This window comes from Oncorhynchus keta, chromosome 10 (assembly GCF_023373465.1).
Source record: "Oncorhynchus keta strain PuntledgeMale-10-30-2019 chromosome 10, Oket_V2, whole genome shotgun sequence".
Lineage (NCBI taxonomy): Eukaryota > Metazoa > Chordata > Actinopteri > Salmoniformes > Salmonidae > Oncorhynchus > Oncorhynchus keta.
The window spans coordinates 67,944,818-67,964,165 of NC_068430.1; the positions used below are offsets into that span (position 1 = coordinate 67,944,818).

Here is a 19,348-nt window from a genome sequence, read left to right on the forward strand (position 1 = left end):
ACCTTTCAGTCTGAACCCCTGGGTGCTTGGCAGGTAAGGCTTAGTTCATTCCTTTGAACAAGCAACACCCACAGGTTAACGACTAGAAAGCCTTCTGTACTGGAGGCCACTGCCACCCTGGTTTACATCCCTTGTTGACCACTGGAGCCGTTTCCAATGTTAGAAGTATCAAGAGTGGACAGATTCCGGACAACACCTGCAGCTATTTCAAACTCCACAATAGCAAACAGACCGCGAGAGGACTATTCACTGTTGATGAGTAGGCCTATTCGCTATCGAGTCGATTCACTGTGCAGTTGATTCACTATGCGGTTGATTCACTATTCAGCTCATTCAGTTTATCAGAGAGCGGTATACGAGACCAAGGCTTATGACTTGATGGTGATCTCAGATGCACTACAAAAGAAGAAATACAAATCCATAACGACGCACTAACATAAACCACACCATCTAAAAACACACACTGTCCACAAACAATAAGCCTCTGGAAAATCCCCACACTTTTAGTTTGAGCTGAGAGCTAAACAGATAAGAGACCAGACTGGATTTGCCAGTAAATGGAAGAGTAGGCCTACAACAGCAGTGCCTCAGCGGCAGTGTGTGACAAGTAGTGCTATTTCTACACAGCCCCCAGATCAGATACCAGGGAGAATCAGATACCTAGTAGTGATATTTCTACACAGCCCCCAGATCAGATACCAGGGAGAATCAGATACAAGTAGTGATATTTCTACACAGCCCCCAGATCAGATACCAGGGAGAATCAGATACAAGTAGTGATATTTCTACACAGCCCCCAGATCAGATACCAGGGAGAATCAGATACAAGTAGTGATATTTCTACACAGCCCCCAGATCAGATACCAGGGAGAATCAGATACAAGCAGAATCCACAACTGCCTGAGAGGACAGGCTGAGTGACAGGGTGGCTGACATCATCCTGCTAACATGGCACTGATATGGTCTTTTTCATCCATTTGATCATGCAGTACTGCTACTGAACACATAATCACTCACCAAAAAAACATAAACCTACAGATGTGGGAGACAGAGTCTGGTCTGTCCAATATGGAGAGATCACCACAATCCTTTCTCTCAAAAGAGGTCTGACTGATATTGTTTTAGGGGACTTTCTAAAACAGGACCACACATCCAGAAGTGTAATTCCAAGGGAGTGAATGCACATTTAGACTGATCTGACCAAGAGAGCGAGAACCCAACGCTCATTAAGTGCTGGACTGCGTCCATATGACCCTAAACCAATGAATTAATAATACTGAAATGTTTAACTGTGTTCAGTCACACATTCAGTTTCTCAGATCTGACGGAGTAAGCACACTTTCAGTTCAATGTGTGTGTGTTTTGGTTTTACTGTCCTTGTGGGGATAAAAATAAGAAACCCGCACACTGCTCGATAGTACCACTGCTCTTTTAATAACCTTCACGTAATCGGCCTCCAGAGTCCTCACAAGGATAGTAAAACAAGAAAATTCAGACAAATGGATACATTTTGTCAAGGCCACAAGGAAAAATATTTTTTTAGCCTTAGTGGTTAGGTTTAGGCTTACAATTAGGGTTAGAGATACAGTTAGGGGTTAGGTTTAGTTTTAGGGTTAAGGTTGGATTAAGGATTAGGGGTTAGGTTTAGTTTCAGGGTGAAGGTTAGATTAAGGATTAGGGGTTAGGTTTAGTTTCAGGGTGAAGGTTAGATTAAGGATTAGGGGTTAGGTTTAGTTTCAGGGTGAAGGTTAGATTAAGGATTAGAGGTTAGGGCAGGGTTTCCCAAACTCGGTCCTTGGGACCCCAAGGGGTGCATGTTTTTTTAATGCCCTAGCAGAAAACAGCGGATTCAAATAATCAACTAATCATCAAGCTTTGATCATCTTAATCACCCTTGGGGTTAGGGAACATAGGAATTTGAATGGGAATCAATTGTTTGTTCCCCACAAGAATAGCAAAACAAACGTGTGTGTGTGTGTTGGGGGGGGGGTTCAGTGTGTGACGGTCCTGTCAGACCTCTCACAGCTGGAGGGAAGGACACACTCGGAACGGAGGAGGAAGAGGAAAGGAGGAAGAGGACAACAAAGGAAATCAATGTTAGCTTCACAGGACAGCTAGGAAAACAAAGGAGAGAGAGGGGACACACTGAGGAGTTGTGAATGAATTGGGGTTTGATGCGGTGGCCAGTTGAGGCTTTGCTATAAGTCCCTTTAATGCTTTCAGTTGGAACGTTTCCTGTGGTGGAGTAGCACTGTCAATACTGGGGTACTCTATTGATGTAACTAGGATATGATCAATAACAGACTCAGATTAAGAAACCGAGGGGAACACATGCCCAATGCGCACACACACACACACACACACACACACACACACACACACACACACAAACAAACTGGAGTAACAGAGCGAGAGAGAGAAGGGAGAGACCAGCGCTGTTAAGTGAAGAAGGCTAGTGACTCAATTGTAAATTTGATCTGGAAATAGTATTATGGAGATCAGTTGTCTTCCGTCGTTAGTCACCACTGGCTGTCGATGGGAAGGTCTGTGACAAGTAAAAGAGAGTAATCAAAACGTAGAATTCAAAACATGACAAACCTTCAAAGTCCGAGATAATTCCGTCCAAGTGAGCAGTAACCTTGGAGTCAGACATGTTGCTGGTTTGATATAAAAGTAAACAGAATTTCCAAATCCCTTCCCAATCAAGGTAACGTTCCACAGTCCCTCTACTGATTCTAAATAAATCCCAAATTAGGAGCCAGTGTAAAAACCAGAGTGCTGAGTAGTCGATCTGATCCAAGCCCACAGCTTTCTTAAAGGAGCAACTTATTTTTCTCTGCTTCCTCCTATGCCTGGCACTACATCGCAGCGTTCAGTCTTCAGAGAGTGAAAGGCAAGCCCTCCTCTCCTCCCCTCAGAGAGAAACTCCCTCCCTCTTTTTTGTGCATCTCCCTGACTGCCGTCTCCCTCTCAATGAGTGTGTGTTTGTGTGAGTGTGTGTGTGCGTGTGCGTGTGTTTGTGCATGACTGTGTGTGTGTGTGCGTGCATGACTGTGTATGTGTGTCAAGTCTGATCCCATAACATTCTACAACATGTAAAAAGACATGAGCCAACAGGGGAAATATCACACAGCCACTTAACCAACTTCCTGGCCTCATGTAATCAACCAGCAAGCTCCTCTTCCCTCAGCCAACCAGTCAAAAAGTCAGGCCCTCAAAAATGGCCTTCATAAACCTCAAGCCACTCAGTCCCAATCCACTCGAGCTAACATGAACTGACCACCTCAGAAAGTACCTCAGTAGTTATAGATAAACATGGAATTCTGCCTCACGACCACTAATTAAAAAACACTCACTTCTCTGGTCTGACAGAATCTGCAATGGCACTCTTTTCCCTATATAGGGCCCTGGACAAAAAGGTAGTGCACTATATGAGCCCTGGACAAAAAGGTAGTGCACTATATGAGCCCTGATCAAAAAGGTAGTGCACTATATGAGCCCTGATCAAAAAGGTAGTGCACTATATGAGCCCTGATCAAAAAGGTAGTGCACTATATGAGCCCTGGTCAAAAAGGTAGTGCACTATATGAGCCCTGGACAAAAAGGTAGTGCACTATATGAGCCCTGGTCAAAAAGGTAGTGCACTATATGAGCCCTGGTCAAAAAGGTAGTGCACTATATGAGCCCTGGTCAAAAAGGTAGTGCACTATATGAGCCCTGATCAAAAAGGTAGTGCACTATATGAGCCCTGGTCAAAAAGGTAGTGCACTATATGAGCCCTGGACAAAAAAGTAGTGCACTATATGAGCCCTGGTCAAAAAGGTAGTGCACTATATGAGCCCTGGTCAAAAAGGTAGTGCACTATATGAGCCCTGGTCAAAAAGGTAAGGCACTATATGAGCCCTGGTCAAAAAGGTAGTGCACTATATGAGTCCTGGTAAAAAAGGTAGTGCACTATATGAGCCCTGGTCAAAAGGTAGTGCACTATATAGTACAGTCCAGGCTGCATCACATCTGGCAGTGATTGGGAGTCCCATAGGTCGGAGCACAATTGGACCAGCGTTGTCCAGGTTTGGCCTGGGTAGGATGTCATTGTAAGTAAGAATTATTTCTTAACTGACTTGCCTAGTTAAATAAAAAAATAAAAAAGGATTATACATACATACATACATACATACATACATACATACACACATACACACATACACACATACATACATACATACATACATACATACATACATACATACATACATACATACATACATACATACATACATACATACATACATACATACATACATACATACATACATACACATACACATACACATACACATACACATACACACACACACACACACACACACACACACACACACACACACACACACACACACACACACGTAATAGGGTTCCATTTCAGACTCATCCTTTGACTCACTACCTCTCTAATTAAAGAACACTCATTTATCTGGAAGTTTCCTGACTGATTACACTGTAGGGCCTAGTGTGGCTAGGGAGCGAGTCACACACACACTCACTCCCTGTTAAAAAATGGTTCCGAGAGAAAACACAGGAAGTTAAGATCTGTGGGGATTTCGGAGAGTGTGTAACCTAATAACACAATGCGGGAATGAGCTTGATAAGACAGCATTTGATCGGAGTGGTGATTACATGTCCCTGGGGACTACTTTTTTGGGGGTGGGTACCAAGTTCTGAAGCAAGCTTGAAAAACTGTTGATATAAAAATAATAGAAAAAGACAAAAAATAACATATTGTTGTCCTTGTGCTTCATACTAAAGTCTGCACCGCAGTCACCCTGCAGTAATTAGCATTAGGACGCAATAGTAGAGCTATTTGCATATGATCTCCCATTAGCATTCTACGCTAACAAAGCAATAGTAGAGCTATCTGCTTATGATCTCCCATTAGCATTCTACGCTAACAAAGCAATAGTAGAGCTATCTGCTTATGATCTCCCGTTAGCATTCTACGCTAACAAAGCAATAGCGTAATTAGTGATGAGCGACTCATGGCTTTTCCAGAGCAACTCACTTCATGTTTGGAGCCAGACATGTTGAGACCTACAGGAAGTCAACATTGTAATCACACAGTGTATTTCACCCTTAGTGGAGCATATGGACCATACAGAGGACACCTCTGATGCCAACAAGCAATTTCCCTCTTGTGAATGTGTACTATGTATACTAGCCAGCTGTATGAATGAAAAGGTATTTTTGAGAAGGTCAATATCATCATAGGAACCTGGGCCCACCTGGTGGCTGGCGTTGCCTCACCCTAACACCTTCAGGTCAGGAGCGGTACTGTTGTGTTTTATTGTGTGTTCTGGTTCCTTCCTATGGCGAGTGTCTAGGGACCAGGGCCAGAGGCTGTCAGGTAGAGTGTGTGTGTGTCCAAGGACTATGGAGTGTGTGTGTTTATGATATATACCAGTTATAGGATTGGAATACTTCTGCTAGACTGCTACCATGTTTACCACTTGTGCTGTGTTGCAAAGGTTACAGTCTTCTATGGATTGTGTGGGTTGAGTCAGCCTCATAAGTACTCACATACCCACATTCTGTGTGTCATACATCCAGTAAACCTGACAGCTGTGTATAGGTGTGTGGTGTGTGTGTGTTGCAGGACATCCTCACTAACCCATGCATGTGCATTCATGTATGTATATTTGGTCAAACGTAGCAGTGTGTGGCCCCCTGGTACTCAGCCCCAGTGGCAGTACTGTAAACCATATGCCACACAGCCTCAGTCCTCAATTAAACCTAAAACACACCGTGCGAAATACGCATCTCCCCAGCCAGCATATATTTATCTAAACACGCACGCAAACACACACGCAGATGATGGCTCCCTTCCAGGCATCGGGAGACAGATTTTCAAAACAACATCTGGAGCGCGTGTGTGTTTCAGTACCCCTGAAATGTACACTAAACAGTGTTTGAAGGCTCAGGGCTAAACTGTAGGGCTAAACTGTAGAAAAATCTCCACCAAAACAATACAGCCTGGTCCTGGATCATGGCAGAGAGAGAGACAGAGAGGAGACAGGAGAGCTGTGGTGTCGATGCATGTTTTTTGTGCAAACGGGTGCCGGTTTGGGTCAGTACAATGCACTTATAGGATAGGCTGGTCTAGGACTCTTCACATATTCACACGGACTACATCACGTCATGTCTCCCCAGTATATGTGGGTTAGCTTTGTCACTTACGGTGTAGGCCTCCTAATACTTGACTGGTTGTACCTGCAGACTTAGTTGTCAGGCCAATTTCAGAAGAATAGGAACACACAACCATAGACGTTCATCACCAGGAAGTGACACAAAACCAGTCACCCCACATCAATTCCTTTTATGAGTGTGTGTGTGTGTGGGATTAGACAGTTTCTCTAAAATGACACCTTTTAAAACGTGATTGTCCTGACCTTTCGGTCCAGACAGCGTGGCAACACTGCGCTGATGACTGCTGATGAAATTGAAGGAGCTAAATGAACTTGGCTTCAATAAAAGCTTGAGTAGAGAAACTACGGAATTAAACGGGATAATAAAACTCAGAAAACGAGTGAGAGAGAGAGAGAGAAAGCAAGAGCGCGTGAGAGCTGTCCAACTAGAAGTCGTAAAAACGCCAGGACTCCTAGCCTGACTGGATCATTTCACACTTTGCCCATCAGGCATAAAACACACACTGTGGGATGAAGTGTGCCCTTCCACATGTCACGTTATGATGCATTTAGACGAGGGCCGCAAAAAAAAAAACATCATACCAGTCATCAAATGAAATTTGATTTGTCACAGGCGCCGAATACAACAGGTGTAGACTTTACTGAGAAATGCTTGCTTTCGAGCCCTTCCCAACAATGCAGAGTTTAAGAAATTTGAATAAAAAGAAAAATAGTAACACAAGAGGAATAAAATAAAGTACACAAGAATGTATACAGGGAGTACCAGTATCAGATCAATGTGCAGTAGTATGAGGTATTTGAGGTAGATATGTACATGAATGCAGGGTAAAGTGATTAGGTATCAGGATAGATAATAATAAGGTATTTGAGGTAGATATGTACATGAAGGCAGGGTAAAGTGACTAGGCATCAGGGTAGATACTAATAAGGTATTTGAGGTAGATATGTACATGAAGGCAGGGAAAAGTGACCAGGCATCAGGATAGATAATAATAAGGTATTTGAGGTAGATATGTACATGAAGGCAGGGAAAAGTGACTAGGCATCAGGATAGATAATAATAAGGTATATGAGGTAGTTATGTACATGAAGGCAGGGTAAAGTGACTAGGCATCAGGTAAGATAATAATAATGTCACACCCTGACCTTAGAGATCCCTGTTTATTCTCTATATGTTGGTTAGGTCAGGGTTTGACCAGTGTGGGTACTCTAGTTTTTGTATATCTATGTTTTCTTTTTCTTTGTTGGCCTAGTATGGTTCCCAATCAGAGGCAGCTGTCTATCATTGTCTCTGATTGGGGATCATACTTAGGCAGCCCTTTTACCCACCTTCAGTTGTGGGATCTTGTCTTTTTTTGTGTTGCATGGTTTTGCACTCCTAGCTTTATGTTCATTGAGTTGTTTATTGTTTTTTGGTGGAACATTTCAAATTAAAGGATGTACGCCTACCACGCTGCACCTTGGTCCGGTCATTCTACGAACGAGGTACGTAACAGAAGATCCCACCCAATGGACCAAGCAGCGTGGTCAATAGGACTGGACCTGGGAGGAAATCCTGGAGGGAGCAGGACCCTGGACAAGGGCCGGGCAGTATCGCCGTCCAAAGGAGGAGATAGAGGCAGCGAAAGCGGAACGGCGACGTTACGAGGAGTTATACCAACAAAGCAAGCACGAGAGGCAGTGTCCCCCCCCCACTTTTTATGGGGGGGGGGGCACACGGGGAGATTGGCGGAGTCAGGGTTCAGACCTGAGCCAACTCCCCGTGCTTACAGTGGGGAATGGGTGACCAGTCAAGCACCGTGTTATCCGGTTCTGAGCACCATGCCTTCAGTACGCATCCACACCCCGGTGCGCTCTGTGCAAGCTCCCTGCAGTTGCCGTGCTAGAGTGGGCATTCAGCCAGGACGGATTGTGCCTTCTCAGCGCTCATGGCCTCCGGTGCGTCTCTTCAGTCCAGGATATCCTGCGCCAGCTCTACGCACGGTATCCCCAGTTAGCCAGCACAACCCAGTGCGGCCTGTTCCAGCTCTCCGCACTTGCCGTGCTACAGGTGGGATTCAGCCAGAACGCGTTGTGCCAGCTCTACGCTCCAGACCTCCAGTGCGCCTCCACGGCCCAGCATATCCTACGCCGGCTCTACGCACTATGCCTCCAGTGTGCCTTCATAGCCCAGTGCGTCCAGTGCCAGCTCTCCACACTCACCGAGCTGAAGTGGATATCCAGCCAGGACGTGTTGTGGCAGCTCCCCGCACCAGGCTTCCAGTACGTCTCCTCAGTCTGGTGAGACCTGTTCCGGCTCCACGTACGAAGCCTCCAGTGATATTCCATGGCATGAAGCTTCCAGTGATGATCCATGGCCCGGAGCCTGTAGTGATGATCCATGGCAAGGAGCCTGCAGCGAGGGTCCCCAGTCTGGAGCCTGCAGCGACGGTCCCCAGATCAGAGCCTGCAGCGACGGTCCCCAGATCAGAGCCTGCTGCGACGGTCCCCAGTCCGGAGCCTCCAGCGACGGTCCCCAGTACGGAGCCTCCAGCGACGGTCCCCAGTCCAGAGCCTCCAGCGACGATCTGCAGTCCAGAGTCTTCAGCGACGCGCTGCAGTCCAGAGCCTCCAGCAACGGTCTTGAGTCTCCAGCGACGGTCCGCAGTCCAGAGTCCCCAGCGACGGTCCGCAGTCCAGAGCCTTCAGCGACGAGCTGCAGTCCAGAGCCTCCAGCGACGATCTGCAGTCCAGAGTCTTCAGCGAGGGTCCACAATCCAGAGTCCCCAGCGACGGTCCGCAGTCCAGAGCCTTCAGCCGAAGGTCCGCAGTCCAGAGCCTCCGGTGACGATCTGCAGTCCAGAGTCTTCAGCGACGAGCTGCAGTCCAGAGCCTCTAGCGGGGGTTCCCAGTCCAGAGCCTCTAGTGGGGGTTCCCAGTCCAGAGCCTCTAGCGGGGGTTCCTAGTCCAGAGCCTCTAGCGGGGGTTCCCAGTCCAGAGCCTCTAGCGGGGGTTCCCAGTCCAGAGCCTCTAGCGGGGGTTCCCAGTCCAGAGCCTCTAGCGGGGGTTCCCAGTCCAGAGCCTCTAGCGGGGGTTCCCAGTCCAGAGCCTCTAGCGGGGGTTCCCAGTCCAGAGCCTCTAGCGGGGGTTCCCAGTCCAGAGCCTCCGGCGACGATCTGCAGTCAGGAGTGTCCAGCGGTGGTTCCCAGTTCAGAGTGTCCAGCGATGATCCACGGTCCGGTTCCTCCGGCAACGATTCACGGTCCCGAATCTCCGGCGACGATCCCCGGCCCGGTTCCACAGAAGCGGAGGGATCAACATAGGGAGCGGGGGCTACGTCCCAAACCGGAGCCGCCTCCGAGAGTAGACGCCCACCCGGACCCTCCCCTATAGGTTCAGGTTTGCGGCCAGAGTCCGCACCTTTGATAGATAATAACAAGGTATTTGAGGTAGATATGTACATGAAGGCAGGGAAAAGTGACTAGGCATCAGGATAGATAATAATAAGGTATATGAGGTAGTTATGTACATGAAGGCAGGGTAAAGTGACTAGGCATCAGGGTAGATAATAATAATGTCACACCCTGACCTTAGAGATCCCTGTTTATTCTCTATATTTTGGTTAGGTCAGGATGTGACTAGGGTGGGTACTCTAGTTTTTCTATATATCTATGTTTTCTTTTTCTTTGTTGGCCTAGTATGGTTCCCAATCAGAGTCTATCGTTGTCTCTGATTGGGGATCACACTTAGGCAGCCCTTTTTCCCACTTTCAGTTGTGGGATCTTGTCTTTTTTGTGTTGCATGGTTTTGCACTCCTAGCTTTATGTCTGTTTAGTTGTTTATTGTTTTTTTGGTGGAACATTTAAAATTAAAGGATATGTACGCCTACCACGCTGCATCTTGGTCTGGTTATTCTACAAACGAGGTACATAACAAATAAGGTATTTGAGGTAGATATGTACATGAAGGCAGGGTAAAGTGACTAGGCATCAGGACAGATAATAATAAGGTATTTGAGGTAGATATGTACATGAAGGCAGGGTAAAGTGACTAGGCATCAGGATAGATATTTTATTTCACCTTTATTTAACCAGGTAGGCAAGTTGAGAACAAGTTCTCATTTACAATTGCGACCTGGCCAAGATAAAGCAAAGCAGTTCGACACATACAAGACACAGAGTTACACATGGAGTAAAACAAACAAGTCCCATCTACCGTGGCGGCTGACGGCATTCACCGCCAGCCCCAATGACATTTACTGTCGTGCTCTCATTGAAAACAATGACATCGGCTTTGCCATCTACCGTCCACCTCGTACCATCTAAACATACCATTATTGTAGCATTCCCTACAGGTTATATTAGCATTTCCCACACCTTCAATGAATGTTCCACTGGTGCAAGGCCCAGTCAGACCTGTAGATCATACAAAGGTCACACGAGAGCTGGCCCTTGTCGTGATACACCTTCAAGACTACTAGTATCCATTGACGAATATATCATGACTAACCTAACCCCAGATTTGACCCCTGTTCCGTCATTTCCATATAATAGCCTAGTACCAGCCAAACTCCCAACACCAAAAGGTGGGGCTTCCATAGAGCCTGCCTGCCCAGTTTCCTTCTTTCCTGTTCTCAATGTCCAGGGCCATGTTCTTTGGGCCCGGTCTTATCCTAGTGGAGAAATAATAATATTAGCAGCCAATAAAAGGTAGGGTGCAGAGAGGTGGGAAGGTAGAAGTGTCGACAGCTGACTCATGGAGGAAATCCTGTGCACTGCTTTTATGGAACACAAAGAGCCTTGCAACTTCCTCTACAGGGGTTAGCCATTGGGTAGTGTGCATGTGTGTGAGTGGAGTCTTGCATGTGTTTGTTGTGCTGTGTCTTAAGGGTACTGCATTGGCTATCGCCTGCATTCACTGCACTGTTTACATTGTACAAAACCCAAACAAATTCAAAGGAAAATTCACACACAGCAGCCGAAGGATGAGTAAGCTGACGTGTGACACACTGAACAGGCCTTGTGTTGATCCAGAGCATGTAAGAACCAGTGTTCAGAGCAAAGCCCTATCGTCACCTCCCTCCCTCCACATTGACCTCAACTGGTCTATCAACTACCACCTCAGCCACCAATAGCCTACCATGGCTGTGACGAGAGCATCACCCAACAGGATATCCTGTACTGTTCATATCTATATTTAAAATGTCACAATACAGACAGTTAAAAGGCATTTCTGATCTCCTCTCAATTCCACTATTAATCATCGGTTTTCATTTTTCCACTGAAGCACCAGCCAGACACATTGAGCGAGTCAACTATCTGCCATTATAGCACAATGTGCTGCCCATACGTAGAGATGATCAATAAGACATCACATTGAACATATTATCTTAAATCCAGCACAGCCGAGGGTAGAGAGGCTCCACCACGGCCGTAACTCTGAGGACTGACGCAACGGTTTATAGCAGAGAGGTTTGAAACACTACAGAGCCAAAACGGAGAGTGGCGACAGAGGCTCAGATCACGGGTCCAAAATGTCCAGCTGAGACTTAATACTGTAGCTCATATCACTCTTAAAACAAGTTGTGTTTTTTGGGAGGAAACGTCGATTGTCATAGCAACACATCTAAAAACAACCCCATAAAAACAAAATGAAGAGTTGAGCAGAAACAGGAAGTTGCTCAGCCCAGGGCTTCCTGGGTGAAAGGCGACTGCTGCCACCAAACACTCGAGCTGTGGAAAAACCTCACACTTCTCCTAGCTCCCGCCAACGTCCGACTTTGCTAGATTCTTCCAACTCACACAAGAAAGAAATCCCCGTCTGCAAAATATGAATCATCCACATGGAACTTTTCACATAACTCAGTGAAATGGTGGTGCAGTCCACTGACTGCCTGCAGAGACAGACTGCCAAGGGAAAACTCACATAGCAACACTGCCTCCCTGTGGTCTAATCTAGAACTATACAGAGTCTGCACAGCAGATCATATGCACTCGGAGCTGAAGTGGAGCCATCTCATTAGCAGCTGAATGAAGGCAAATATTCAGAGTGACGCTCAGTTTGACGTCCAATGCTAATCTCCACAAGCCTGTTGGATTAGCCTTATCGTTTTAATCCAGTCTGAGCCCATACGGGCCAGTTTAGAAGCCCCTCTACAACTCAAAACTTACCAAAAAAACTGAAAATCCAATGAAAGATTTTGATTAGGCAGATCGATGGATCCGAGATAGCTTCAGTCGTAGCACTGTGTGTAAACAGAGAGGGTGACATGAACAGGGGAAGTGGAGGAATATCAACCCTGAAGCTGAGAGCAACAGTGGGGAGGACACAGCATGACAAGACACGCAGTCGGACAGGACACAGTGTGTGGGACGTGCTAGGTTTTCCTGAAAAGACGCTGGCGGAGGCCACAGCCGCAAAAAAAGCATATTATGAGCTCATGCCTCATCCCATAATTAAAAATAGACTTTCCCATCAACCATAGTTAATCCAGATGACTGAAATCAAGCATAAACTCCCTTGTACGCATGGCCATGACATGATTCGGAGTGAATCATGTCTATAGTCTAGCTCCCACATCAGGGTCAGCTGAAGTAAATCATTAGTCCCTCATATCCAATGCAATCCTACTGCAATGCCTCAGTCACAAATTGCATATGTTTGTGGCTTTTCCACATTTCTTTCCGTAGTAGTGTCCAGGATACCTTGTAGTCATAGGGCTTAAGACACTTCTTCACATGATGCCCACTCACTCACCCACTCACTCACCCACTCACTCAGTAAAGGCAGCCGTACACTATCTCACAGCTGACAGTGTCAGAAAGAGACAAAGAAAACCACCCGCTGTAGAGTAAACTATTACATGTCAACACTTAACAATGGAGAGAATTAGAGCCGATGATCATATTCTTGTGGAATTTACTAGCAAGATGAATTGGTTAGTCCTAAACTCTTCAAACAGTAGTGAGGCAACCGGACTAGACAGACAGCGTGCCCCAGTGTCTACTGTACTGCCGACTAAGCAAACAGAACCTCGAATGACTCGTGGCTTCCTCTACACAGGCAAGGCAGCAAACTAAAGTTACCAAGTGAGTTAGAAAAGAGAGAATTAAGCAGCTTTTCTTCAATGAAAAAGACTCCAAACTACGCAGAAGAAAAACATTTGAGAGCCCAGAACTTACCGGCTATTCTGTCTCGCTCCATTACTTGCTCACAGCCTTAGCCACATGTAATGTCTGTCTTTTTTCTCTCTCTCCTTTTTTTGCTGAAGACTTCCCCTTTTTCTGTCTGACTTAGTCACATCTCTCTCCCCCTCCCTCCCTCTTAGGTCTAATGTCTTCAATCTGCCGTGATAATGCAGTTTTAGCACTGTGTGACGATGCAGTGTTAGTACTGTGTGATAATGCAGTGTTAGAACTGTGTGATGATGCCATGTTAGTACTGTGCGATAATGCAGTGTTAGAACTGTGTGATGATGCCATGTTAGTACTGTGCGATAATGCAGTGTTAGTACTGTGTGATGATGCAGTGTTAGTACTGTGTGATGATGCAGTGTTAGTACTGTGTGATGATGCAGTGTTAGTACTGTGCGATAATGCAGTGTTAGTACTATGCGATAATGCAGTGTTAGTACTGTGTGATGATGCAGTGTTAGTACTGTGTGATGATGCAGTGTTAGCACTGTGTGATGATGCAGTGTTAGTACTGTGTGATGATGCAGTGTTAGCACTGTGTGATAATGCAGTGTTAGTACTGTGTGATGATGCAGTGTTAGTACTGCGCGATGATGCAGTGTTAGTACTGTGCGATGATGCAGTGTTAGTACTGTGCGATAATGCAGTGTTAGTACTGTGTGATGATGCAGTGTTAGTACTGTGTGATGATGCAGTGTTAGCACTGTGTGATAATGCAGTGTTAGTACTGTGCGATGATGCAGTGTTAGTACTGTGCGATGATGCAGTGTTAGTACTGTGTGATGATGCAGTGTTAGCACTGTGTGATAATGCAGTGTTAGTACTGTGTGATGATGCAGTGTTAGTACTGTGCGATGATGCAATGTTAGTACTGTGTGATAATGCAGCGTTAGTACTGTGCGATAATGCAGTGTTACTACTGTGTGATGATGCAGTGCTAGTACTGTGTGATAATGCAGTGTTAGTACTGTGTGATGATGCAGTGTTAGTACTGTGTGATGATGCAGTGTTAGTACTGTGTGATAATGCAGCGTTAGTACTGTGCGATAATGCAGTGTTACTACTGTGTGATGATGCAGTGCTAGTACTGTGTGATAATGCAGTGTTAGTACTGTGTGATGATGCAGTGTTAGTACTGTGTGATAATGCAACGTTAGTACTGTGGGACAATGCAACGTCGGCACGGTGGGATAATGCAACGTTAGTATACTGTGGGATAATGCAGTGTTAGTACCATGTGGCCATGTGCTGATCATATAGACGTTCTCTCTATCTTTCTCTAGAAAGATCATGGAACTCAAACTCCGCTGCCTCCATTTAACAGCCCCCTCTCTCTCTCACACACACACACACACACACACACACACACACACACACACACACACACACACACACACACACACACACACACACACACACACACACACACACGCTCTGGTACTGTATGTGTAGGGACCTTCGACACCATTCTAAGATGCCATGGTTACAAGGTAAATGTGGGGTAAGCGGATGAAGAATACTCCCATAACAACATCACACTCAACTGAGTGAGTTATAGAGGAACTTTAACATTTCCTGACCAGAGACTGTGTATTCTATCCTCCCAGAATATCTCCAGTTCTAGTGACTGGGGTTTAATCAGGAAAAACAAACACTGGAGTCACTTAACAGACCCGGAGCATTCCGTAGTGCCCACCCCTAACCCCACTCCCTTTCCAACCCCTCCCCTGACGCCAGGAGAGCAGGACGCACTCTGGCCTCTGACCCTCCACCTTGCTCTCAGGAGAGGTCACTTAGCGAGCTGCCGTCTGGGCGAGAAAACGGCCAAACAAACACACGCGGCCCAAGTTACAAGCACTTCACTTCCCTTTCCATTTGTTCTCAAAGGGACATCCAATCCCTCCCTAGATAGCTAAGTCGCTAACTCTGCACTATCAAGATAGCTTTAGCGTAAACATGATTGGAGACAAACCCTTTGGCTCTTTCAGGTGAATGTGACCTGTCCTGGGCTGTTTTAGTTTAATCTACAGGAACTGCGGCTGGGTGAGGACAGTGATATGCTACAGTTGCGATAGGGCAAGTTGTTTATCTTGGCTCGCCCCGATGACAAACGCCCGGCTTTATCTGAGGTGAGGTGATGATACAACAGACGGGGCTCGGGATGGTGTACGTGTCGACGGGGATTTATTGTACGTTGTCAAAAACTTAAACCGGAGCCAAACTTTGCAGTCTCTCTGGCAAGGAGTGTGATCAGAAGTGAATTCACAAACATTCATAACAACCGTCTCTGGGATTTTCCCTCTGTCTTGTCAGATCCTCTTTTTAAATTGCTTCATCTACTGTACGGAGGGACCCAAGGAAGTTGGAACCAGTCATGAAAGGGTCAACAGATGGGACACACACAAACACCCCAATCTACACACACACACACTGTAGCCCAGTGGGAATGAGACAGGCATGAATGAGCAGTGGGGTTATCTGTATCTATATAGGCATTTTTACAGAAACCCGTTATCTAGGGTCCCTTCTAACCCAAACCAGCTCTGTGGAGTTGTATGTCTCTCCCCCTCTGATGCACCTCCTTCCCCTGGCTCTCCTCGCTCCCCCACTCTTCATGTCATATGGCCATATGTCTGTGTGGGGGAGTAGAGGGACTGGATGGAGGGATAAGGGTGTGTGTAGATTTGTAGGTGTGTGTCCATATGTGTGTGTAGGTGTGTCCATGCTTGCGCTCACACACACACACACACACACACACACACACACACACACACACACACACACACACACACACACACACACACACACACACACACACACACACACACACACACACACACACACACACACACACACACACACACACTGTGTGGTTACTAAAGGTCACTCAAAGGAACAGATCAGAGCTACATTCTGGATACATTTTCACCTTTATTAAAGAGGAACTCAGTCATAAGGAAGAAGCCAACTTCCATCCACATGGTGTTTGCCAATGTTACTCAAGTCTGTCAAAAATTGAGACCCGGTTTTAAGGCTGTTAAAGCTGTTGAGCAATAACAAAGTTAATGGAATGCAGTGACTGCTTATGACATGTTTTAATTAAGGAGAACTCTTTAGGGCAGTCAAATGGCAGCACTAACCCAGTCTACCCTAGACCTAGTCAGTGCTCAGCTGGACAGGCGAGACAGTCAGACCCTTGGCCTGAGCCCAAAAGCACTGTGGTCTCTTTCACACAGACTCATGCAAGCAGGCACGCTTGCGACCACACGCACAAACACACACACAGAAACACACGTGACAATCTGTGACATCCTATTTGTGACACTCAGGCAACTAACAAAGCAGCAGTATCTTTTGGTGTCACACTTTTTTGATTTGTGATATGTGTACGGTATTTAAACAGTGGTGCTGCAGTAAGCCAGCTCTGATTCAACGTTGGTTTACTATAAGCCTCAACAGGCCTGTACTGTAGTGGCTCCATGGTGAGACCTAATTGAGGAGAGGGAGACCAGCTCCAGTGTCCATCTGTAGAGAGAAGAGAGAGAGAGAGACCAGCTCCAGTGTCCATCTGTAGAGAGAGGAGAGAGACCAGCTCCAGTGTCTAGCTGTAGAGAGAGGAGAGAGAGAGACCAGCTCCAGTGTCTAGCTGTAGAGAGAGGAGAGAGAGAGACCAGCTCCAGTGTCTAGCTGTAGAGAGAGGAGAGAGAGAGACCAGCTCCAGTGTCTAGCTGTAGAGAGAGGAGAGAGACCAGCTCCAGTGTCGAGCTGTAGAGAGAGGAGAGAGAGAGACCAGCTCCAGTGTCGAGCTGTAGAGAGAGGAGAGAGACCAGCTCCAGTGTCTAGCTGTAGAGAGAGGAGAGAGACCAGCTCCACTGTCTAGCTATAGAGAGAGGAGAGAGGAGAGAGACCAGCTCCAGTGTCTAGCTGTAGAGAGAGGAGAGAGACCAGCTCCAGTGTCTAGCTGTAGAGAGAGGAGAGAGACCAGCTCCAGTGTCTAGCTGTAGAGAGATGGTTTCACTCATACATTTCACCACCTACCCTCTACATAATCCAAACCTGCCTGCTGGAGGAGAACCTCCCACCACACTAGGGCTGCACCCCCCCCAACTCATGAAGGAGCCAGAGATCAAGATAACCAGAAGAAAAAAATCCTTAATCTGTCCCAACCATCCAACTCCCGCTGGCTTTCGCAGATTCTGCTGTTACTCTCCTGAAGTTGCCGGTTATAGGCTACACGAGGAGCCAACTTCTCACGAGGAATGCCAATTTATATTCAAATTTTTACTGATCTGTGTACCAGTTATGGTTTTCATATTCACATTTTTTCATGGAACAATTTCATTTTATTTATAATAATGTCTTTGTATCTCAAAATCATTGTCATGTGGTACATCAAAACTCTATCCAGTTCTATATGAAAATGATATAAACTTAAAATGTAACTTCTATTGCCAACTATGTAAAAATAGCCTATAAAGCCAACAAATAAAAACATTGCAGCCTGCAGTGTCCACACATGGCCTGTCTGCAACGAACTTGAAACATTGTATTAACTCTTAACTTGGGTCTGGCCTGAAGCTCCTTAAAACATTGTATAAAATATTCTGTGCCATCAGCTGTAGGCTATTTGCGCAAGGGATAAGTAATAATCAGGTAGGCCTATTTATGATGTTTCCACTGGATCAGACAGAGCATGACATTTTTCCTTTTACACTGAGTGGTTATGAAAAAGGGAGAGAGCTGGAAAGAATTCTCAAATACATTGAGGAACAATTGTTAGTCTGAATGGATGTAAAAACAGACTTTGCTTCCTCGCTGTTTGAGGTGAAGAAAACATTACTTTGAGAAGCCTATAGGCCGGCCTACTTCTATGCGTAATCAGGTGCACGCCCTTACTCAACATGGTCTTTTGTTTGGAGTGCTCCCGACAATGACTTAATGGACAGATTTCGTAAATGGAATGAAATAAAACAAAATGTGTTTCATAGGTTATGCGCTCTGCAAACAACGTGTCCACTCCGACAATGAGAGCGGTAAACGACTGGAATAATAATAATAACTCAGCAAAAAAAAGAAACGTCCCCTTTTTCAGCACCCTGTCTTTCAAAGATCATTTGTAAAAATCACAGATCTTCATTGTAAAGGGTTTAAACACTGTTTCCCATGCTTGTTCAATGAACCATAAACAATTAGTGAACATGCAGGTGTGTCACAGCATCATCGGACTGAGCTTGTTGTCATTGCAGGCAATCTCAACGCTGTGCGTTACAGGGGAGACATCCTCCTCCCTCATGTGGTACCCTTCCTGCAGGCTCATCCTGACATGACCCTCCAGCATGACAATGCCACCAGCCATACTGCTCATTCTGTGAGTGATTTCCTACAAGATAGGAATGTCAGTGTTCTGCCATGGCCAGCGAAGAGCCCGGATCTCAATCCCATTGAGCACGTCTGGGACTTGTTGGATCGGAGGTGGAGGGCTCTTCGCTGGGGAACTTGCAGGTGCCTTGGTGGAAGAGTGGGGTAACATCTCACAGCAGGAACTGACAAATCTGGTGCAATCCATGAGGAGGAGATGCACTGCAGTACTTAATGCAACTGGTGGCCACACCAGATACTGACTGTTACTTTTGATTTTGACCCCCCCTTTGTTCAGGGACACATTATTCCATTTCTGTTAGTCACGTGTCTGTGGAACTTGTTCAGTTTAAGTCTCAGTGTTTGAATCTTGTTACGTTCATACAAATATTTACACATGTTAAGTTTGCTGAAAATAAACGCAGTGCACAGTGAGAGGACGTTTCTTTATTTGCTGAATTTATATTAAATGCATTAACAGACATTACCGTAACCAAACAAACACTGTAGATTAGAAATGTCAGGAATTAAATGTACTACTGGTGATCTACTGTATGTAATGGGGAATTGATAGACACTAACAATGAAACACAAACAATTCACACAATGAAGTTATGA

The 19,348-nt window shown here is 45.9% G+C and overlaps 1 protein-coding gene across 5 annotated transcripts in view; it reads right to left on the reverse strand.

Moving 5' to 3' along the window:
- Positions 1-19,348, reverse strand: part of LOC118389294 (septin-9-like) — a 105,262-nt gene that overhangs the window by 73,220 nt on the left and 12,694 nt on the right. Inside the window, exon 1 of one of the 5 annotated variants that reach the window (XM_052527775.1) lies at positions 2,599-2,850. The exons of 1 other annotated variant lie outside the window; for it this stretch is intronic. In XM_052527775.1, coding sequence (XP_052383735.1) covers positions 2,599-2,653 — 55 coding nt within the window. In that variant the 5' untranslated portion in view covers positions 2,654-2,850. Of the gene's footprint in view, positions 1-2,598; positions 2,853-13,360; positions 13,494-19,348 lie in introns of those variants that run through there. 3 more of the 5 variants (XM_052527776.1, XM_035779198.2, XM_035779196.2) reach the window with 3 other exon arrangements.